The following is a 24,716-nucleotide window of genomic DNA, read 5'->3' as shown; positions in this document are numbered from 1 at the left end:
GTCTTTCCACAGCACTCACAAATTTTTTCCACCTTGTATAAACTGGTGTTTTAATTGCACCTAAATGTGCTGATCTCTGTAGTATAATTTAAAAAAAAAACCTGTTTAATATCTCTTCATTATAGAAGTGACTGCTACTAGTTAAGTTGAAAGTCCTGGAGTGGGGGGCAGCTAAGTAGCACAGTAGCGTGCCAGACCTACATATAGGAGGCCCTGGTTTCAAATTTGTCCTCAGATACTTCCTAGCTATGTTACCCTGGGCAAGTTACTTAACCCTATTTGCCCAGCCCTTACTGCTCTTCTGCCTAGGATTTTTTAAAATATGTTTATTTTCATTGGTATTATAAAGGAACTAAAGGCAATCTTCCAGGTTATTGTGAATATTCTCCATTGAAAAAGATTGTGCAAAGACATAAGTAGAAATTACAAAGGGTATTATGTCATTTTGTGATGGATGCACATGAAGTACACTCATGAACACATGTACCTGCATGACTGAAACCACAGATTCATTGAAATATGGAGGTAGTTTTGTACCTATAAAAGTAAACTCAAACTAGTTCATTGATCTGGAGTCCTTAGGAAACCATAACAGAACATTTTTACATTTTTTCAATATATTTTTTTTTACTTAAAAAAATTTTTGTTTAAATTTTGGATATTTTCCCATAGTTACTTGTTTCATGTTCTTTCCCTCTCTCCCAAACCTCCCCACCCCCCAAAGCTGACGCACAATTCCACTGGGTTTTACATGTATCATTGATTAAGACCTAATTCCATATTATTGAAAGTTGGACTAGAGTTATTGTTTAGTGTCTACATCCCCAGTAATATTCCCATCAGCCCATGTGATCAAGCAATTGTTTATCTTCTGTTTTTCTACTCCCACCGTTCTTCCTCTGAATGTGGCTAGTTTTCTTTCTCATGAGTCCCTCAGCCTTGCTCTGAATTCTTGCATTGCTGCTAGTAGAGAAATCCATTATGTTTGATTGTACCACAGTGCGATATCAGTCTCTGTGTACAATGTTCTCCTGAATCTGCTCCTTTCACTCTGCATCAATTCCTGGAGGTCATTGCAGTTCACATGGAATTCCTCCATTTCATTATTCCTTTGAGCACAATAGTATTCCATCACCAGCAGATACCACAATTTGTTCAGCCATTCCCCAATCGAAGGACATTCCCTCATTTTCCAATTTTTTGACACCACAAAGAGCGCAGCTATTAATATTTTTGTACAAGTCATTTTCCTTATTATTTCTTTGGGGTATAAACCAAGCAGTGCTAGAACTGGATCAAAAGGCAGATAGTCTTTTAAAGCCCTTCGGGCATAGTTCCAAATTGCTATCCAGAATGGTTGGATCAATTTACAACTCCACTGGCAATGCATTAATTTATGTCCCAATTTTGCAAAATCCCCTCCAACATTCTCCACTTTCCTTTGCTGTCATGTAGCTAATCTGCTAGGTGTGAGGTACTACCTCAGAGTTGTTTTGATTTGCATTTCTCTAATTATAAGAGATTTAGAACACTTTTTCATGTGTTCATTGATAGTTTTGAGTTATCTGAAAATTGCTTATCATGTCCCTTGTCCATTTATCATTGGGGAATGGCTTGATTTTTTTGTACAATTGATTTAGTTCCTTATAAATTTGAGTAATTAGACCTTTGTCGGAGTTTTTTGTTATAAAGATTTTTTCCCAATTTGTTGCCTCCCTTCTAATTTTGGCTGCATTGGTTTTGTTTGTACAAAACCTTTTTAGTTTAATGTAATTAAAATTATTTTAAATTTTGTAATTTTTCCTAACTCTTGCTTGGTTTTAAAATCTTTCCTTTCCTAGAAACCTGACAAGTATACTATTCTGTGCTCACCTAATTTACAGCCATCTGTGTTCTTGGGCAAAGGGAAACAGAGTTAGCCCCCCCTCCTGCTGGAGTGCTGAGAGCCCAAAGCTTTTTTTAATAAGACTATAATATATTTTGAAGGAAGGTGAGAATTATGAATGGAATCAAAAGAGGAATCTCAGATTTTTATCTTAGATATCCCACACCTGTCTCATCCCATATTTAGGTAGGGAGGAAAGATAATACACGGCTCTGCTGGTCTGTATTGATCTTTTGAGGGGGTCCAGATAAAAATATCTTCTTTAGATTCTAATTTCTCTTAATAGCTCCCGACATATCCCCCTTCTCTTCAAAATAGCATGAAAACTTTGAATAATGAAAGAAGTTAAAATTGGTTATAATCATCAGTTATAGTTGGATCTGATAAGAATTACAGATCAAATTGCTTGTTTATGGCTCTCTACAATTTGTGTGCATTTATTTTGTATCCTGCAACTTTGTTAAAGTTGTGGATTATTTCCATTAGCTTTTTAGTTGATTCTCTAGGATTTTTTTAAGTAGATCATCATATCATCTGCAAAGAGTGATAGCTTGGTCTCCTCACAGCCAGTTTAATACCTTCAATTTCTTTTTCTTCTCTAATTGCTATAGCTAGTATTTCTAGTACAATGTTAAATAATAGAGGTGAAAAATGGGCATCCTTATTTCATTCCTGATCTTATTGGGAATATTTCTAATTTATTCCCATTGCAAATGATGTTTGATGATAGTTTTAGATATATACCGTTTATTATTTTTTGGAAAGGCCCTTCTATTCCTATACTTTCTAGTGTTTTCAGTAGGAATGAGTGTTGTATTTTGTCAAAAGCTTTTTTAGCATCTATTGAGATAATCATGTGATTTTTTTTTTGTTGGTTTACTTATTGATATGGTCAATTATGTGAATGGTTTTTCGATGTCAGAGATCATGATGGCAGCCCCTGCCGTCTTTTTCTCATTTGAAGCCCAATAGATTTTTCTTTATCCTTTCATTTTTACTCTATATATGTCTGCCTGTCTCCTGTGTGTTTCTTGTCGACAACATATGGTAAGATTTTGGTTTCTAACCCACTCTGCTATTTGATTCCGTTTTATGGGCAAGTTCATCCCATTCACATTCAGAGTTTTAATTGTCAACTTCTAATATGGAAATGGCAGGGTGGAATTCCTGCAAAATATAGGGGTCAAGCCTCACCTAGAATTCCAGGGGACCCCCCCCTGAAGAACTCTGGGTGAGAGGGCAGTTAAGGCACTGGGGGTTGAGGTGAGTAGATCTCTCTGCCTGCTGATCCCAGTTTTTCATTGCTTTGGGACGTGTGTGGGAGGAGTGAATCCTGCAGGTTTCTGGTTTCTGGCCAATACTTCAGCTTCCCAAATATCTCTGTTAAGATCAACATAACAGTTTTGGCCAGCCAGCCTAGGATTTTTATTTCAGAACCTGAGTGGGAAGTGATCAGTATGGTCAGCTTCATCAATAGGGCCTTTGTCACACTGGGGTGTTCTGGGGTGCTGATATATGGGATTTGGCAGGCTTGTGCTACCTTTTGGCTGATAACTGTTCCCCAATTCTTCAAATAAATGATCGAAATATTTGATACTTACATGTGGTTAACTATATCAATGGGTGATGCTTTGGCATATGTGCCATCAGGGATAGCCATGGCTGCAACATTTTATGGGGCCCTGATGATATTGAGGAAAGTTCTGGCATTTACCTTTGGAAGAACAGAAATAACAAACCCAGTTTTGGAGCAATTAGTGGAGCAAATGAAGACCCTAATTGAGATAAACAAGCAATTCAGGGAAGGAAAGGATCTAGATGCGAAGACAGTCACGTAGCTAGAGATTATGGAAAGTGCAGTCACACCAAAAAAGGGAGGTGATATTACACAACAGGCTGCAGGAGCTGAAGCAGCTCCTGTAACTATCCTTCCCATTACTAATAGGACAGTGGTACAACCTGACCACAGGTCACATTAAGGGCTACAAACCTTTCTCAAGGGGTTATTTGGAGATCTTAAAAAGGAGGTTTCCTCAGTTCTACAGAAATCCCCATAAGTCTATAAAAGAATATAAATGGGCCATGAGACTTTACAACCTCACGTTTGAGGACATGGAATTGCTCCTATTGGAATTATATACCCCTAGTGAGAAGGCAAACTTTAGAGCCAAGACAAGAAGCAATCCCAATCTTGCCTTGTGGCCTGAACAACACCAGGACTTGGAACTCTCCTAACATGCAAGCATGGCTTATCTCAAAAGGTGTAGAGAGGATTTTGCGGAAGCGATGAGGCTCCATGCAAGACAATCAAATGCATAGGGGTCCTTCGAGAAATTAAGGCAAGGGGAAGAAGAACACCCAAACCTTTACCTGGACAGACTCTCAGAGGCAGGCAAAACTATCTTAGGTTTCAGGGATATGGCAGCTGAGCATAACATCCAGCATGTCAGGAGGCAGTTTGTAAAGGGCAGTCTAAACCACATCTAGGCCTATTTGAAGTTGCATTGCCCACAATGGGAGACCACACCCACTGAAGTACTAAGAAAGACTGCTGCATACATCCATGTGTCTAGGGATAGTGAGCCCAAGCAATCAAAAGCCTCAGAAAAGGATAGGGAGATTGCAGAGCTGAAGAGACAACTAAAGGAAACTCAAAATGCCAAGGAGATTGAGGAAATTAAGAACATGGCTCTGATGTCCAGCAATCAGAGGAGCCAGAGCAGGCCTAGGCAATCCTCCAGCAATCATAACAACTCTATCAATCGTTGATTCTTGTTTTCGAGACTTGGGCATATTGTTCGTGACTGTAGGTTTAAATCTCAGATAAATTTTGGGAATAGAAACAATAACAATAATAACAACAACAGGAGAAACACCTACTATAATTCTAGATATAACAACAATAACAACAGGGATAACACCAAATACAGTGACAAAGTAACGGCTAGATGTTGTGATCATAAACTGTGCTAAATTCAGTAATTCCCCTAGTTTGTCAGAAATGGAGGAATATGTGTCCCAAGGAGAAAGACCTCGTAACAATTTATGCATCGAGGAAGCAGCCTTAGTTGTTGCAAGGACAGATAAGGGCAGTGACAATGATGTGGCAGAGGAATGTGGGAAGGACAAAATGGGTGCAAAAGAAATTATAAATTATGGGTTGGTGGGTGTAAAACAAAGTTACAAAGAAATGACTGAGGAAAAGTTGCAAATGGAGGAGGATATAATAGAAATAAAGGAGTGAATTTATGGGAAGGGAAACAGTGATGTAAGGAATAATGAAAGGGAACCAGGCACATCTGCACAAGTTCTTGATTCAAGCTGGAAGGAAATAGCATTCATTAATTCTAACTGTAAGAGGAAAGAAGCATCATTGTGTAGTAAGACTGTGGATCATTTAGAGCAATTAGTAGTACAGCAAGGCAATGGTTTTAGATAGGTGTTCTAATCAGGATCTCTTGGACACAGACAGTGTCAACAAGCGAGATGAGCTCCTGCAGACCTTTGAGAAGGAAAGTGCAAAATTATCAGACACAGGCACAACCTCTTCTTTATCACCAAATAGGAAAGCTAGAAGGGAAAGTGGAAAGTCTAGTCTATAATACTAAAGGAACTTTAAAGCTGAATCTTGAAGCTAGGGAATTTGTACGAAGCCTACTTCAGGGTCAGATGCATAAAGATGTAGCACACTTTCAAGTCTGTGGTACTCCATCTTCCCAGAATTCTCCTGGTTTTTCTAATCTTGAACAGTCCTTGCATTCCTGGTATAAATACCACCTGATCATAATGAATAAGCTTTGTGATCACTTGCTGGAGTCTTTTTTTTTTAAACCCTTAATTTCGGTGTATTGTCTCATAGGTGGAAGAGTGGTAAGGGTGGGCAATGAGGGTCAAGTGACTTGCCCAGGGTCACACAGCTGGGAAGTGGCTGAGGCCGGGTTTGAACCTAGGACCTCCTGTCTCTAGGCCTGACTCTCACTCCACTGAGCTACCCAGCTGCCCCTGGAGTCTTTTTGCTAGCATTCTGTTTAAGATTTTTGCATCTATGTTCATTAAGGAAATTGGTCTCTAGTTTTCTTTCTCTGTTTTTGTTTTACCTGGCTTTGGGATCAGTACCATATTTGTGTCATAAAAGTAGTTTGGTAGAACTCCTTTGCTTATCATGTCAAATAATTTGTATAGTATTAGGATTAGTTGTTCTTTGATGGTTTGATAGAATATACTTGTTTATACATCTGCTCCTGGGGATTTTTTCTAAGGGAGATCTTTGATGGCTTGTTCAATTTCTTTTTCTGATATGGGATTATTTAAGTATTCTATTTCTTCTACTGTTAATCTAGGCAATTTATATTTTCATAATTATTCATATCACCTAGATTGCTATATTCATTGCCATATAATTGGGCAAAATAATTTTTAATGATTGCCTTGATTTCCTCTTCATTAGAGGTGAGGTCTCCTTTTTCATCTTTGATACTGATAATTTGGTTTTCTTCTTTCCTTTTTTAATTAGATTGACCAGTACTTTGTCGATTTTATTTATTTTTTCAAAGTACCAGCTTCTAGTCTTATTTATTAATTCAATAGTTCTTTTACTTTCAATTTTATTGATTTCTCCTTTGATATTTATAATCTCTAATTTAGTTTTTAACTGGGAATTTTTAATTTGTTCCTTTTCAAATTTTTTGATTTGCATGCCCAGTTCATTGATCTATGCCCTCCCTAGTTTGTTTATATAGTTACTCAAGGATATAAATTTCCCCCTGAGTATTGCTTTAACTGCATCCCACAGAGTTTGGTTGGATGTCTCATCATTGTCATTCTCTTCAATGTTATTCATTGTTTCTATGATTTGTTCTTTAACTAACTGATCTTGGAGAATCATACTATTTAATTTCCAATTAATTTTTGATTTGCCTGTCCATGTGCCCTTACTAATTATTATTTTTATTGCATTATGATCTGAAAAGGTTACATTTATTATTTCTGCTCTTTTGCATTTGTTTGCCATGTTTCTATGCCCTAGTACATGGTCAATCTTTGAATGTACCATGTGCAACTGAAAATGTGTATTCCTTTTTGTCCCTATTTAGTTTTCTTGGATTTCATTCACCTCTCTTTTCTCTTTATTTTTTGGTTTGATTTATCTAGATCTGATAGAGGAAGATTTAGGTCTTCCACTAGTCAAGTTTTACTATTTCTTCCTTGAGCTCTGCCAGTTTCTTCTTTAGAAATTTGGATGCTATACCATTTGGTGCATACAATTTTGAGTACTGTTATTTTCTCATTGTCTATACTGCCTTTTATCACATTTAATTAACTTCCTTATCTCTTTTAATCAGATCTATTTTTACTTTGGCTTTGTCAGAAATCATGATTGAAATCCTTTTTTTCCCCAGTCGAAGTCCAATAGATTTTGCTCCAGCCTTTTATTTTTATGTATGTCTACCTGCCTCATGTGTGTTTCTTGTAGAAAACATATGGTAGGATTTTGGTTTTTAATCCACTCTGCTAATTTGCTTCTGTTTTATGGGTGAGTTCATCCCATTCACATTCAGAGTTATAATTATCAGATGTGTATTCCCCAACATTTTGATATCCTCTCCTAGTTCTGCCCCTTCTTCTTGCTCTATTTCCTTTTAAACCAGTGATTTAAAATCAGTCCCCCTTATCCTCTCCTTAGTTTACTTACCTTTCTACCCCCTCCCTTTTTGTTCCCCTCTTAAGGCCTAATGAATTCCCAATCCCCCTCTCTTCCCCTCCCTTTTTGAACTCCCCACTCCACTGCCCCCCTTGGTTTATTATCCCTTTGGATTTTCTCCGTAGGGTAAGATAGAATTCAATATCCCAATGGATATAGCTACTCTTCCTTCTCTGGATTAATTTCGCTGAGAGTAAGGTTTAAGTATTTCCTATTAAAGCTCTCTTCCTCTCCTTCTTATAATAGTATCCGTCTCCAACCCCTTACCATGCCCTCTTTGTGTGGTATAGATTATCCTATTTTTCTTATTCCTTCAAGTTTCTCTTAGTGCCATCTTCTCCCCCCCCCCTTTTTTTTTCCGATTCATCTTTGACCATTTAGTACTCCAATCTCCCCCCCATAAATAATTCTTCTAATTACTATAATAGTGAATACAATTTTTGAGAATTACACATAACATTTCTCCATAGAGGAATACAAATAATTTGATCTCATTGAAGCCCTTAAAGAAGCAAATTTAAAAATAAGAGTTTTCTTTCTTTCCCCTCTCTTTCTTATTTACCTTTTCATGTTTCACTTGATTTTTGTGGTTGTATATCAAACTTTCCATTTAGTTCTGCTCTCTTCTTTACAAATACCTGGAAATTTTCTATATTGTTGAATGCCCATACTTTCCCCTGGAAATATATAGTCAGTTTTGATGGGTAGGTGATCCTTGATTGTAGATCCAAATCTCCTGCCTTTCTGAATATCATATTCCATGCCTTGTGGTCTGTTATCGTGGAGGCTGCCAGATCCTGTGTAATCCTGATTGGTGTTCCTTGATGTCTTAATTATCTCTTTCTGGCCTCTTCTATTATTTTTTCATTAACTTGGAAACTCTTGAATTTGGCAATTATATCCCTGGGGGTTGACTTTTGAGTGTTTAGTGTAGAGGGTGATCTATGGATCATTTCAACGTCTATTTTGTCCTCTTGTTGAAGAACATCAGGGCAGCTTTCTTGGATAATTTTTTGTTGTATGGTGTCCAAGTTTCTGTTAATTTCTGATTTTTCAGGAAGAGCAATGATTCTCAAGTTGTCTCTTCTAGACCTGTTTCCTTGATCTGTCATTTTCTCAGTGAGATTTCATGTTTCATTTTGTCATTTTGAATTTGATTTATTAGTTCTTGCTGTCTTGCAAGATCATTGGCTTCTACTTGCCCAATTCTGGTCTTTAGAGACTGATTTTCTGCTCTAATCTTTTGATTTTCCTTTTTGATTTGGTCTATTTTTTTCATGGTTTCCTGCTGTTTAATTTGGGTCTCCAATTTGCTTATCATTTCATTTGATTTTGGGACATCTTTCTCTAATTTCCAACTTTTCTTGCCAAATCTCTTCCATCTTTCTGATGATCTCAGATTTGAACTCTTCAAGAGCTTGTGACCAATTTTCATTTTTTTGGAAGGTTTGGATGTGTTTGTTCTCTTCTGCTGTCTAGTCTGTTATCTGGATTTTTTCTGTGTAAAAGTTATCAAGTGTTAATGCTTTCCACTTGTTTTTTCTCTTGGATAGTTCTTGGGCATTACTTGCCATTATTATGTTGGTTTTTTCTTCTCAGTTGGTTCTCTGTGTATAGAGCTGTGGAGCAGTTTTTGCCTGAGTCACAGCGCAGTGCCGCCCCTCTCAGCTTAATCCTTGTGACTACGGTCTGAGCTCTTTAGGCTCCTGGGGTCTCAAGTCTAGCTGTTCTCAGAGTCAAGCCTCCTTGTGGTCCCCTTGCTTGTTCCTCTGCCCGAGGCTCCTTTATGAGTCTAAGGGTGTTGCTTCCACAGTCTGTCACCCTTCTCTAGGTCTGCACCCAAGGATTGCACTCAAAGTCTGTGCTCAAAGTCCCCTTTCTTTAGCTTTTTGGGGTCTTAAGTCTTGCTGCTCTTAGGAGCAAGCCCTTGATGATCCCAATTAGTTGTCAAGAACTTAGTGACTTAGTGAATGCCCCATGCTGGCTCTGGGACTATAGGTGGAAGGGGGGTGGGTACGGATTGATCAGCTTGCATTTTAGTGAGAGGTATTTCACTCCCATGGAAAAGCCCAAATCCCATATACCTTCAATGTTACACTCTATTGTGGGGTCCCTTTGTTCATCTGTATTTGGTTTTTGTGTCCTTTTGACGTATCATTTATTGCTCAATTAGGAGAGTTAAGAACCCTGCTTCTATTATGCAGCCATCTTAACCTGGAAGTCCTCAATATATTTTCATTGTCATGCAAAACACGCTTCCGTATTGGTCTTTGTAGTAAGAATACCCTCACATATAACCAAAACCCCAAAATAAAACCAAAGATACACTGATGCAAAAGGCAACTCCAGCAGTTCTTTCTCTGGAGATGGATAGCATTCCCTTTCCTAAGTCTTTCAGTATTGTTTGTACAAATATATACATAGTTGAGCTTCTTGTGGTGGCAAAAAATTTGGAAAATGTCCCTTGATTGGGAATTGGTGAACAAATTTTGGTATATGATAGTGATGTAATACGATTGTGCTATAAGCAAAGATGAACTGGTTGATTTCTTTAAGAACTGGAAAGACCAGGGGGCAGCTAAGTGGCTCAGTGGATTGAGAGCCAGGTCTAGAGTCAGAAAATCCTAGATTCAAATCTGGCCTTGGACACTTTCCTAGCTATGTAACTCTGGGCAAGTCATTTAACCCCCATTCCCTAGTCCTTAGTGCTCCTTTGCTTTGGAACCAATTCACAGTATTGATTCTAAGATGGAAGATAAGGCTTTAAAAAAAACTGGAAAGATTTTTTTGTTGTTAAAAGATTATTATAAAAATGAATAATATGGAGATGGGTTTTAAGGGATGATATAGGTATAACTCAGTGCAATTGCTTGTCAGCTTGTGGGGACAGGGAAATAAAGTGGAGGGAGACAACATGAATCATGTAACCATGGGGAAAAATTTTTTTTTAATTAAAAAAAGTCTTTCAGGATTATCCCAGATAATTGCACTGTTGAGAGTAGCCAAGTGTTTACAAATAATCTTTGTCCAGTATTGTTATTGTGTATAATGTTCTCCCAGTTCTGCTTATTTCTTTCTGCATCAGTTCTGTTTGTTTTAAATTCAGGGAAGTGTCTAGCAGACTCCCAATGAACATGTGGGAGACTTTGAGACTACATTACCCATGATTCCAATGGGTCTTAGGGTGTGGGGACGTCAAAGGTCCCCACACAGTGGACAGTTTAAATTCAAAGGAAGGCCAAAAGAATGCCTCTTAATCTTCCTGAGGAGCTGGGTACCAGAGAGACAGGATGGGCTCTGGCGGTAAATAAAAAAGATAGGCGCGGTCTTATATATAATTTACCAACATGGCCATGGCTTTAATTAGACTACTAATTTCTCTTATTATATCAGTCTTTTTTTTTTTTTTTTAACCCTTGTACTTCGGTGTATTGTCTCATAGGTGGAAGATTGGTAAGGGTGGGCAATGGGGGTCAAGTGACTTGCCCAGGGTCACACAGCTGGGAAGTGGCTGAGGCCGGGTTTGAACCTAGGATCTCCTGTCTCTAGGCCTGACTCTCACTCCACTGAGCTACCCAGCTGCCCCTATATCAGTCTTTATCATTTTTAATCATAACAGTTCCTACAGATCTTTCTAGCTTATCATTCCTTATAGCACAATAGTATTCCATTACCAACATGTACAACAATTTGTTCAGCCATTCCCCAATCGATGGACATTCCGTCAATTTTCAATTCTTTGCCACCACAAAAAGAGCAGCTATTAATATTTTTGTACAAGTTCCTTTCCCCTTTTTTAATATTGGGATACAGACCCAGTTATAGCATTACTGGATCAAGCGGCATGCTCAGTTTTATAGCCCTTTGGGTATAGCTCCTAATTGCCCTCCAGAATGGTTGGATCAGTTCATAACTTCACCAACACTGCATTAATGTCCCAATTTTGCCACATCCCCTCCAACATTTATCACTTCCTTTTACTGCCATATTGGTCAATCTGTTAGGTATAAGGTGGTATCCCTTAACTTGGAATATTTACGGCAATACAAATTGTCCAGATTAGGAAAAGAGGAAATAAAGTCCTTAAATAATCCCACATAAGAAGAAGAATTTCAACAAGCCATCAATGAATTTCCTAAGAAAAAACCCCCTGGGCCAAATGGATTCACAAGTGAATTCTATCAAACATTTAAAGAACAATTAATCCCAATTAATCTGCCTATTTGGGGAAATAGGTAGAGAAGGTATCCTACCAAATTCTTTTTATGAAATGAACATAGTACTGTTATGTAAGCCAGGAAGAACAAAAACAATGAAAATTATAGGCCAATTTCAGTAGTGAATATAGATGCAAAAATTTTAAATAAGATACTAGCAAGTAGTATATACCTACCAAGGATTTAAAAAAAAAGCCTGTTACTTCAGAAGCTTTCATTTTATAGGTGTATACCATAGGCACTATTAATAAATACAGAATATAGCAAATATTATAATAAGGTCATCTTTATATCAGTCATATACTTTTATTCTTTAGTGTTAGTTAGTACTTATAGCAAATGACATAGTTTCTGGGTTCATTCCTTAAATATTCTCCCTTCTCTAACTCTTGTTCTATTTTTGACAGGTGAACACTCTTCAGAATTGGCTGGCAGAGTTCAACATGTGGCTGCCAGCACCTGAAGCTCTACCTGCTGACTACAAACCTGAAGAGGTTCAGCCACGCTTCTTTAAAGTTCACATTCTGAATGATGAACACAAGTAGGTCTCTTACTTTCTCCCTCTTGATTTTCCTTCTTTTATTTGCTCAACATACTTTTATTTAAAATTTAATTCAACCAGCATTTTTTTCTTTCAGGCACCATGAAAGCCTCAGATATCTGTTGGCATTCTGATGCTCAGCAGTGTTTTGTTTATATATGCTCCATCATTCCTTATTTCCTTTTGTGTCTTCTGTATTTTAGTTATCTTTTCTTAAAATGAATTCTGTTCTGTACCTTGACTTAGGAAAGTCTAAGCTGTAAACCCATCATATAGTTTAATCTTCTGCATCAGCTTTTCCAAAGTGATATTCCTCAGGCGCAGGTATTATTTTTTCCCTGATTGGTTAAGTTTAAATGTCTCCCTAACAAATTAGATTTACTTTGTTGAAGTTTAAAACCCTTCATTGTCTAATTCTTTACATGCCTTTACAACCTTATTACAATCTACCTCATTTACTGTTTGGTGCAGAAGCAGGAGCACAACATTCTAGTTTCAGTCTCAGTGCAGTTTGCCCTTTATCCCTGGAATGCCCTCCCCTGTCACCTTCACTTCTTTGAATTCCTCTTTTCCTTCAAAGCACAAATCTCCTTCAAATTTCTTATTTGAGGTGCTTTTCTTCAATTGCTAGAACTTTGTCTAAAGATGATCTTATTTACATTTCATATATACTCATATTCAGTCGAATGTAATCATTTTGTGGGCTGGAATGCTTTAATTTCTGTCTTTATATCTGCCTCACAAAATGCTTGGTCTAGAGTAGGCATCTAATAAATGCTTTCTATGACTCTTGGTTTTGTGGAGGTTAGGCTTTACAAGAGATATCATAACTGAAAAATGTACATGTTCATACTTTGCCAAAGTACTACTATAGTAATAAGATCGGACATGATAAATATAGAGCTGTTCTCTGTACATCTTAATTGTAGAGATAAAATGAGGTAATATTTGTAAAGTGCTTGGCACATTGTAGGCACTTTACAAATGTTTATTTCCCTCCCGTAGTTTTTTTGGAAATTCAACTCTTTCACTGTTTGTTTCTCACCCTATTAATCTGGGGTGATAAAACTTATAGAATTTGGACTGTATTCTTTCTGCTCAAGAAAGTAGCCAACTGTTTTCTGTTAGGTCCTCTAGATTAGAATGAAAATCACTTTTCATTCTAATTAGGGGATAAACTGCCTTTCCAAACATCCAGTTTTCTTTTGATGGAGTCATATATAGGCAGATAGGAAATCAGAGTGTGATAGAAATTCCCTACACAATTACTTTAAGTCCTCTACTGACTGGCCACTAATATTTAAATCTGTTTTACCTCAGTTTTGCTCTGAAGATACTGTGCAGTATGCAGCTAATGAGATGTAATCAACTTTCATTAGCTTTAATGCTAATATGGAAGGCAGCATGAGAGTGGCTTAGTGGAGAGAGAACTAGTTTGGAGTCAGAGAACTTGAGTTCAAATGCTAGCTCTTGCTAGCTTGTTTGCTTGTTTGACCATGGGCAAGACTTAACCTTCTTCACTGGTAAAATTACATGGTTGAACTAAATGATCTCTAAAATCCCTCCTGGGCCTAAGTCTATGATCCTAAGGGTCTGCTTCTCCTCCCTTTCTCTCCTTGTCTTTTGGTCAATTTTCTTCCTTAGAAGCTGTAGCAATTTAAAAAAAAGGGGTGGGGGAGATAAAATTCTAGAAATTTACTATTTTCTCTTTGGAAAAGGAAGAATGTAGTGATTATAATCAAATTGTGTCATGTTCTAACTGTCATTTACCTTTGTCTTCCTTTCCCTCCATTGGTTAAAATAATTTCCTTTTCATATATTCAATAAATGCGGTTCTTCTTTGGGAATGGTTTTATTTTTTATTGGTATTGATTTAAATCCTAGTCTTAGTTAAAGTATGACTTCCCAAGAAATATATGATTAGTATTTTAGAGGTAGGTGGGGGAATAAGCAGCTAGGGGAATCAGTGTTACTAAAAATTAGGTTAGGAGGGAGAAGTTGTTAGGACTTTTCTTTTCACTAGTAGTACTAAGAAATCTGCTTTATTCTGCAGGAACAACTATTAAAACTTGGAGTTTAATAAGTCCCCCCCCTTTCAAATGCCCTGGATGGGTCAATATCTCTTAGCCAAAGTCTGTTTTTTCAAAGCAAGGTTTCATTTTATATTGGGAACTGTGGTTTGTTTCTGTTCACTGAGTTCTTTCAGATCAGCATCTCTGCTATTAATGTCCAGTATTTGTTATGTTACAGGGATGCATATATTTGGAATTGTCTTACTGTTCACTTACAGGCCTTTGCTGGATGCTCTTTCCTTTTCTGCCTCATATACTGTATTTCTTGCAAGGATAACATTTTTATTTTTAAGTATCTATCTAGGGAATCTTATACTTCACTATGGGATTTTCTATGACTGTTGTCCTTGATGTGTAATATGTGTCCTTGAGCCTATTGGTTAACTTTTTTTTCCATGACCTGGCCTAGACCCAGTAACGGTCTTGTCTTGAGGAATGAGGAGAGGGAGAAGTTTTGAGCAACTGGCCTCTTATATATACAGTATTAGCTAATGTTTGAAGTCGTTGCCATTCTAGAGTCACAGATATAAATAAGTGTTATTTTATAGGTATCTGTTTTCATGAATGCTGCTAGGGAATCTGAAAAAGCAGTAGTCATTTCTGTCTGTTCATTTTTTAGGACAACGGCTGCTCGCGCTAAGGTGGTGACTGATTGGGTGTCGGAGGGCGGGGTGCTGCTGATGGGGTATGAAATGTACCGACTCCTCTCCCTGAAGAAATCCTTTGCTACAGGTAGGAAGAAGAAAACCAAGAAAACTGCTTGTCCGGTAATCATCGACCTGGATGAGGAGGACCGACAACAAGAACTCATGAAAGGTGGGTGATCTCCCCCTACTTGTATAATAAGTAAGTGGCAGTGCTGTTCCCCAAAGTGGTGGCAGTGTGTGTGCAGGCTTGGTGGGAAGAGCCCTTGCTGGGGATTCCTGACCCTACTAACTGTATTGTTTATCTTCTGACTTACCTTCTCACGTACAGAGTTTAGGGAGATAAAACTTAGAAAGCACACAAAGAAGCATGAAAGTGGTGCTGACATTTTCCTGAATGATTATTTAAAAAGGAAATTTAGCACTTTATAGATGCTTTATAGGCTTTATATTTTTTTTTTAGATGGAAAGCTAATTTCCCTCTATCTGCTAGTTCTGTCCCTTCTCTTGGAGGCCTTTGCTGTGGCAGGAAGGACCTTCTTTTTGACCCATTAAACTCTTTCAGTTATTTGGAACTGTTCATCTGTTAAGACTTTTGAGCCCGGGGTCTAGGTAGGTGGTTCAGTGAATTGAGAGGCAGGCCCAGAGTCCAGAGGTCCTGGGTTCAAATCTGGCCTCAGACACTTTCTAGCTGTGTAACTCTGGGCAAGTCACTTAACCCCCATTACCCAGCCCTTACTGCTCTTCGGCCTTGGAGCCAATACATAATATTGATTCCAAGATGGAAATCAAGGTTTTTTTTTTTAAGACATTCAAGCCCAATGACAGAGTTAGAAGTCCTTTCTAGTAGAACTAAGATTAGCACAACAAGGGCTGCTAAACAGCCATTGTTTTTCTGGTGTCCACTGATTTGTCCTAGATTGTCCTAGAATCAAACGTCTAGAGGGACAAGGTGCACTGCACTGTTCTCTGCATTCATTGTACAAGTAGGTTATCATCAGAGCCCATTTTTAATCCTAGGATCTCCATAAGCATACTATGAATCTGTCTCTGCCATCTAATCACTGTGCATTTCAAGAAAACAAAAGTATTTTATTATTATAGCCTATGAAAATTTGTTAAGAGAATATATTGAGGGGCAGTTAGGTAGCACTGTGGATAAAGTACCATCTCTGGAGTCAGGACATCCTGAGTTCAAATCTGGCCTCAGGCACTTCCTAATTATATGACCCTGGGTGTATCACTTAACCATGATTGCCTACCCCCTGCTGTTCTTATGTCTTAGAATTGATACTAAAACAGATGGTAAAAATTTAAGAAAAATAAGAGAAAGTATATTGCCTATGAAAATATTATAGTGGACATTCCAGAAAACCAAGCATAGAAGTCATCAACAAGAAGTCAGTAAGGATTTATTAGGCATTTACCCTGTGCCAGGCACTGTGCTAAGATCTAGGCATACAAAAAGAATAGATATAAAGTGAACCCCAGTCCTTAAAGAGCTTACATTCTAATGGGGGCAGCTAGCACATAAAAGAAGCTGGAAAGCTGGAGGTAAAGTAAAGTAGGAAGGTTTTGTGTTGCCTGCCTTCCATAATTAATGTGGGTTGGCTATATTATTTTCTATTTTTTCACTTTCCTTTCAAAGTAACTTAACCTCCAGAGTGATGAAACCAGAAATAACCTTTGATTTTTGGTTTCCTCTTCTCTAGGCATTGAGAAGGCCCTTTCCCGCCCTGGCCCCGATGTGGTGATTTGTGATGAGGGGCATCGTATCAAGAATTGCCATGCCAGTACATCCCAGGCACTAAAAAATATTCGATCTCGTCGTCGGGTGGTGTTGACTGGGTACCCCCTTCAGAACAACCTCATTGAGTATTGGTGTATGGTGGACTTTGTACGCCCTGATTTCCTAGGCACCCGGCAGGAGTTCAGTAATATGTTTGAGCGTCCCATTCTCAATGGGCAGTGTATTGACAGCACTCCTCAGGATGTTCGACTCATGCGATACCGAAGCCATGTTCTTCATAGCCTCCTGGAAGGGTTTGTACAGAGGTGAGTCTTTCTGAGAGTCCCCGAAGGAAATGCTTCTAGAAATTGAGGTTGCTTTATGAAAGAATTTGTGACCATTCCTTTTGGGGGCTTCCTAGTATGATCCATGAAATATTATTGTGAGTGTGGAAGGCTCTCATGAAGGTGGAAAGTTTAAACCAGTCTTACAAATAGACACTTACTTTTCTCTGTTCTGGGACCAGTACTAGTTCCTCAAAGGACAGAAATATCAGATATTGCCTCTGTGTCCAACATCAGGGGAGGATACACTGATTGAAGTTTTATGGGTTTATTGTTAGGATAATATGAAGTACTAAATGGGAATGTGCCCCCTCTCCCCCCACATTATTATTATATTAATTATACATAATTATATATCATATAATTCTATAAGAGATCTAGGAATCTTGGAATGTATTTGATCATCATTGCACTTCATTGGGGAAGAACATCATTTATGCCACGTTATTAGGGATGATCACATCCTCAGTTCTAACCCGTTTATGAAAGTCTAAAGGGAGCTCCTGGGTTTTTCCTACCATCCTGGTATCTTCATTGTCATCATCAAATATTAATTGAATTAATTGAATTAATGTGAATCCTTACTTGCTAGTTATTGTGAATTCAAAGAGGTATAACATACAGTTGGCCAGCCTTTAAAGAATGTCTGGACTATGAATAGGTGGGAAAAGGGGAGGAAGCATTACCTAATAAAAAGGAAAACAGGGTCATAGGCTTTGGAATAGGAAAGTTCATGCTGTCTATCATGGATGTTGAGAACAGCAGCTTAGAGAAGAGGAGGCCACATTTCACATCTCAACTTTGCAGCTTGTTATTTGAGTGGCTCTGAACAGTTAATACAGTCTCTTTGCCTTAGATCCTTGCCAAAAAGCTATGCTCCTTGTATATAAGGATTGTTTCATTATTTGTATCCCCAGCACTTGGCATAGCACAGTTGTCTTAATAAGTGTTATCACCTGTTTAAAGTTTGATGACTAAAAACTCACTAATGAATAGTCACAATGAATCATAAAGGTCCCCAAAAGGGATCTAACTATGGATATTTAAAATTTATCTTGCATCAGCCCATGACCTTTTACCTATTGCCTCCTCACTTTCTTGTTTTTATTACTTCTGTAGGCGAGGCCACAGTGTGCTGAAGATACAGCTTCCATACAAAGAAGAGCATGTGATCCTAGTGAGGCTCTCCAAAATCCAACGGGCTTTGTACACAGAATTCATGAATCGTTTCCGTGATGCTGGCAACAGTGGCTGGCTGGGGCTCAACCCTCTCAAGGCTTTCTGTGTGTGTTGCAAGGTGGGTAGGAGCAATAAGAGAGATGGGGTCCTTCGGGAAGATGTAGCTTAAATTGTTGTTGATGGGGTGTTAGACCACTCTACTAGTGGGAAAGTAAAAAAGGGCACAACTGCCTTAGTGAGCATGCAAACCTGAAGGATTTGGGGCTTTGAGGCCCAGTCTCCTATTGTTAAACTGCTATAACCCCAGGAAGATCATTGCTCCTCTGTGATGTGGTTTTGCCTCCATAAAATTAGTGTGGCAGAAGTGGGACTGCCAACCAGACTTTTCTGTTTTTAGTAAGTGAGGTTTAGAGAAGTCCATAGTTTAGAAATCCTCTTCAGTGTATCTTTCATTCATCTTTGCATTTAACTGGATTGGAATTTCCTTCAGGCTGATTCTGCCTTCAGGAATTTGGGATATGAAAGGCCAAAAGTATCCTTGTTCAAAAACCCTATAAACAAGTAGAAAGCCCCTCTGGTTTCTCTTTTTTAACAATTATAGGCAAAAAACTCAAGAAGCTCTTTTTAAGAGCAACACAGCGATGTCTTCTGGAAGGGATACTTTTTCATTCTAACCAATACCATCAGTTGAGCTGTTCCATTATGTCTTATTTCTCATGGAAAGTTAACCTTACCCCAATCAGAAAGTTGCTTTAGCCAAGTCAGAAAGATAGGAGAATATGAGGTTTTGAAGTATTGCCCTGCAATCTTCACAGTCTCATTTTGGTGACAGAAAAGTACAGTTCTTAGGAATTTAGTAGTGATATTTTCACTACCCCCATACCAAAGAATTCTATACCCCTGCCAGGGATTTCATATGTATATTAGGATTTCAAACATCCCAGAACAGTAATCCATTACTCATTTGTACCATGTTTGTCAAAGATGGGTCTTGTTTTACATTTGAAGACTCTTAGTCATTGAGTATCTAACTTCCCAAGGCCACAGAATGAAACAAACAGAAACAATTTTAGCTGTTCACTCGGGCTTCTAACTGTGGATTAAAGATAACAACAAATCCCTTGGGAGTCAGGATCTCATTTAATTATTTTTAATATGTTTTGTTTTATATCTCTAAAATTTCTCCTAATATCCCTCCATATCTCTCATTTCTATGAATTTCATTGTGGCAACTAGAACTAATTAATTAATTAATTAATCTAAAGGAATTTTCAGTTTATGTGAGAGTGAGTGTGGGTAAATAAGTGTTAGTTAAGTAGGACCTAGGAATAGCGGGGAGGAGGAATGGGAAGAGGTGGGACTTGCTTGTTTTCTGTTGCTCATCCCTTTTCTATGGGCCTCAGATCTGGAATCATCCTGATGTGCTTCATGAAGCTCTTCAGAAGGAGAACCTTGCCAATGAACAGGACTTGGATGTAGATGACCTCAGCACAGCTGGGACCAATGCCCGCTGCCAGACCCAGGGAATCAAGGTCAAAACTGAGGGTAGCACTTTGGCACCCCCAGGGGGAGAGGCAACAAATAGCAAATTCCTTCAGGGGGTAGGAGGCTTCAACCCCTTTCAGGAGCGAGCCAACCAGGTTGTCACTTATGAATGGGTAAGTTCAAGAAAACTTCTTACTGACCTATATCCTGGCTCCTTGAGGATAAAACACCCTTATTTTACTTGTATTTTTTAAACATCTATGAGATGCTAGGTAATGGGCAAGGCTGTGGGGATATCAAAATAAATGTAAAACAGTTTCTGTCCTCAAAGAGCTTAACTTATGATGGGAGAAAATGGGAAAAATATAGAAAATAGATTATAAAATAAATAATAAAAAGCAATTTCTGAAACCATTCTCAATAGGGTCAAGACTGGGAAGAAAAGAAAGTGAAACTAGAACTAGAGTGATGGCTGGAGATTAGGGAGCACCGATAGGCAGAAAGATTGGAAGTCACAGGGAGTACAAGAAAGAGGGAAAGAAAGAGTTCGACATGGTCCTTCTGCCTTCCAAATAATTAGTACTTCATAAGTGTTTGCAGGCGATGTTGATATAGTGTGTATTCTGGAAGGAAAAGCTCATATTAGATTGGTGAACACTTTTTGCCTTTGACCTTTTACTAGTAAGAGTGCAACCAATTATAAATTATCTTGAGACAATGGTGAATGTTGCTTCTAATGAACTGGATTTGGAATAACTCTGAGCAACTGATTCTTCTGTTTTAGGCCAAGGACATCCTATGTGATTATCAGACTGGAGTCTTGGAGAACTCACCCAAAATGGTGCTGCTCTTCCACTTAATTGAAGAAAGTGTGAAACTTGGGGACAAGATCCTTGTATTCAGGTAAAAGTATAAACTGCTCCCTGAGAACTCTTGTGAGATTTCACATCATATTTCCAAAGGAAATGGATCAGAGGAATGAGACAGATGTCATTTCCTTTTGCCCACTACATAATATTAGGCTCTTCCTTTCCTGTTTTATTTTTTCCTTTTTTGCTCCTTTGTTTTTGTGTATGTGTGTGTGTGTTTTTAATAAAGGTTCATTCATACCTTTTGGGTTTTTTTTAATTATTTACATTTTCTCCAGTATTCCTTTCCTTTTGTGTACACTGCAAGTCATCCCTTATAATAGAATTTTTTAAAAGGAGGAAGAGTTTAAAAATGAATAAAAAACGCTGAAAGCATATTGAAAATTTTTGGACATTATATGTACCTATGGACTGCCCTATATCAATGGAAAGGAGCAACAGGTGGTGTCTTCTTATATCTCCTCTTTAGAACTAATCTCTGTCATTATCATTCTTCTCTATTGTGGATGAAATTTCATCCTGGAAGAAGTTGAGGGACTTTTCCAATGTTTCAGTCATTTGTGTCTTCCTCCAAAGGTGCCTTTTTCTCTTAAGGAAATTTTAAGTAAAAGGTAGTGGTCTCATTTCTTTACCTATAACAAGGCTTGAGGATATGAGGGCCCTGCTGACCCTCAGAGGAGCTGACTTAACCGCTTTTTTAACAGCTTTTAAATGAAGTTTTCACCTTTTGAAACACCTCATTACCATCCAGGAGGGGATTTGAGGAAGAGTTAAACAAGTTAAAATCTGGGGTGAACTTTATTTTCCCATTGCGTCATATGATACCTTGGTAACATTTTATTGGATAATTCAGTGACAGAATCAGACAATAGCAGCTATTTGAATGAGTCTGAATACTATCAGCTTCTTGGTTTATCCTTCCTAATCTGGCTTGACTAGAGTCACTTCCATGCCAGATAAGTGTATAATTGGAATCGCATTCTTTTCCAAAATATTTGTGGTCATCATTTTGCAGACTGCAAGATTAAAGAAGACATTTTCCTTATTCAGGACAGTAAGACATGTGTTTCTCCGGAATGATTTGTGAAGTTGCTTATAGTACCACAGTTTTGTTTTGCTAGAGTACTTGTCTACCAGACATTGTATCCAATTGCAGAATTCTTTAACTAATGATGCATGAATGAAAAGAGAGTCAAAAACAATGATTGAGGTTTTTTGATTTGGGGGTTATAAGTTTGGAGATGATGTTTTTGAACAAACCTGGAATGAAGAAAATATCTTTTTATGTCTTGAATGTGATCTCTTCTCATGGGTTCTTGGATGAGGTCTTACCTCAGAGGTCCATTTATGTTAATGTTTTGGGATGGTACTTTTTGTTTTAAGGGCAAGGAATATTTATAAAAATCTCAAGGAACTTTTTGCTTTTGGACAAAATGCTCTCAGTTGGATTATAATGAGATAACCTGTTATTCTTTGCAGCCAGAGTCTTTCCACCTTGTCTGTTATTGAGGAGTTCCTGGCCAAGAGACTAATGCCCTGCCTGCCTAGCTCAGATGGGCAAAGGGACCAGAATTGGGTTCGAAACTTTAGCTATTACCGTGAGTTCATTTCTGTTGATTCAACAGAATATTGTGGGGAATATCTGTTAGAATGGTCTTTTCCTTTCCTTTCCTTAGTTCTCTACATGCTCATTTGAGCATGCATAATATAATCAATCAATTGATATTTATTTGGAACAACATATAGTACAGAGTACTTTAGGCTATGGGGACACATCTGAAGCAATATAAAGCAATAGTGCTAACTCTTGGGAGTTTACAATCTAGTTGGGATAAAGAGAAATGTGGGCATGAGCAATTATTAATAGAAAGCGTTACATTTTAAGTATCACATGAGTAGTATAGACAATAATTACTCTAGGTATTGAGAAAAGGGAGAGATTGGGCAGTCAGAGAAGCCTTCATTGAAAAGGATAAGATAAGTTGAACTATGAAAGATGGAAGAGAATATAGTTCAGTTGAAATAGCCTTAGATTTGAATCAAAAGGTCTGAATTTAAATCTCATTTCTGCCACTGCCTGTATTACTTTAGGAAAGTACCTTTTAAATTTTCTGGACCTCCATAAAATGAAGAAGTCTGATTAGATAGTTTCTGAGTTTTATTCTGGCTTCTTAATCTATGGTTCTATGAAGGGAGATCATTTAAGACAGGAGAAATAGCATGAACAAGTGAGGAAATTATTTTGGTAAAGCTTTCCTCTCTTTATCCTTCCCTCCATCCTTCTCTCCTCCCTTCCTTTTTTTCCGTTCTTCTCTCCATCCTATTCAGCCTAAAGAACAGACTTTTCAAAAGCTGATCCTGCTACTGATCAACAGTTTTCACCTGCTTTATTTATAACCTGGATCATTTCACCCCTCCTTAGGCTGCCTGACATTCCTTACCACTCCCCAGCATCCAGAGGCTCACCATAGTAATGCTAAGCTCATTGAGAGACACCCATTTGACATGGAATACTGCAACTCAGAATTTCTGAGTTCAAGAGATTTACCAGCCTGTTTACCTAGTAACTGGGATTATAAGTATGCACTAGCACACCCAGTATGCATTTCTTTTAGGAAATCATAGAGAAAAGAGCACAAAAGATAGGTTGGAAACAAACTATGGAAAGCCTTCAATGTTAAACTTGGGCTCTTCCATTTTTAGAAGTATCTTCTTGCATGACTATGGTATACTTTGTTGGTCCGTGACTAATTTTCCTTCAACATCCTATACAAAAGTAATCCTGTCTCACTGCAGAATGCTTCATAATTATGGTGGTAGTAATTCTTCAGCCCAACTGAAATTCTTTTATCCATCTTACTAAGAGAAAAAACTTGACTAAATGTGATACTTTGAACTAATGAATTACATATAGCCCATGGCTCTCTGGATCCCAGTCTGTTATTAGAACCAATGCCAAATGTGACTCTTACCTGACTGTTGTGTATTCATTCTAGGATATAAATAGACTTATACTAATTTCCCTTTCTTTTCTTGGGTGCTTTGACCTAGTGCTCTGTGTTGAATATCTTGTGCCAACTTTTAGAATGTTCTTGACTTGGCCACATCCTGCTCTGTTACATTTTCTTTTATTTGGAGACAGCCAAGGTATGTTCAGGAAGCCAGTGGGAGTCTGTGCCTTGATATTAGGGTTGAGGAGAGGAACCTTCCTTTGAGTACTTCTGGGTCTTCAGGGCACTGCATTTTTTCTTGGATAGGTGAGTTTTGTTCTGAAGAAAACTTTCTTGTTAGCTTTTCACTCTTAAGATTCTTTAAAGCACATAAGGAAAACTTTTCCTGTCCTTTCCTGGCAGATGTATCTATCTGCCACCTGAAGTCCTGTTACATAGGAAAGTGCTCAGAATAATTTCTGTGTATCTGTGACAGCTCAGAGTCCTTGCCATTTCCCTTTCCAGGACTAGATGGTAGCACCTCGGCTTCTGAAAGGGAGCGTCTCATTAACCAATTCAATGATCCCAACAACAGCTCTGTTTGGCTCTTCCTCCTTTCTACACGGTGAGTGGAGGCTTGGGGTGTGGAGGTTGGAGGGAATTTAACAGTGGACAGAGCCATTTTTGAACTATTTTTTCACATATCTTCACTTGAAAAAGGGTCACCATTAGGACATCTGTGACAGTAGCTGCCTTGCACTTAGACCTCAATTCAGGGAAAGAACAGAAAAGAGGATATTTCTATCTTGTTGGAGGGTCAAGATTTGCCTTAGAGATTGTGGTAGAGGGAGAGAACAATTGCTTGTGATGATGCCCTATTTGTGAAAGTTCTAGTAGAAGTGTTTAAGAGGAAGCTTCCTAAAGGATGAACACCATACCTGCCTTCCCTGCCTTACAACAATAAATGAAGTAATGGATAGAAAAGTGTTTTTCAAGGAGTAATGTGATGCTATTCCATACCCCTGAGCTCAAAGGATCTCCCTTTGGCTGTTAATGAGGAGTAGGGAGCTGTCTAGGTTCTAATAACCATGTCCAAGATGGCTTTTCTCTGAGGCTTATC

General features: G+C 38.1%; 1 protein-coding gene across 2 annotated transcripts in view; it reads left to right on the top strand.

Annotated features, from left to right (window-relative positions):
* Positions 1–24,716, top strand: part of RAD54L2 (RAD54 like 2) — a 103,258-nt gene that overhangs the window by 60,625 nt on the left and 17,917 nt on the right. The window contains exons 7-14 of one of the 2 annotated variants that reach the window (XM_044675723.1): positions 12,211–12,344; positions 15,036–15,232; positions 16,773–17,115; positions 18,253–18,430; positions 19,716–19,970; positions 20,582–20,700; positions 22,146–22,264; positions 24,128–24,221. In XM_044675723.1, coding sequence (XP_044531658.1) covers positions 12,211–12,344; positions 15,036–15,232; positions 16,773–17,115; positions 18,253–18,430; positions 19,716–19,970; positions 20,582–20,700; positions 22,146–22,264; positions 24,128–24,221 — 1,439 coding nt within the window. Of the gene's footprint in view, positions 1–12,210; positions 12,345–15,035; positions 15,233–16,772; positions 17,116–18,252; positions 18,431–19,715; positions 19,971–20,581; positions 20,701–22,145; positions 22,265–24,121; positions 24,222–24,716 lie in introns of both variants that reach the window. The other variant, XM_044675659.1, reaches the window with a different exon arrangement.

This window comes from Gracilinanus agilis, chromosome 1 (genome assembly GCF_016433145.1).
Source record: "Gracilinanus agilis isolate LMUSP501 chromosome 1, AgileGrace, whole genome shotgun sequence".
Taxonomy (NCBI): Eukaryota; Metazoa; Chordata; class Mammalia; order Didelphimorphia; family Didelphidae; genus Gracilinanus; species Gracilinanus agilis.
Note: the sequence above shows the minus strand (reverse complement) of the source record. Positions and strands in the feature narration are given on the sequence as shown.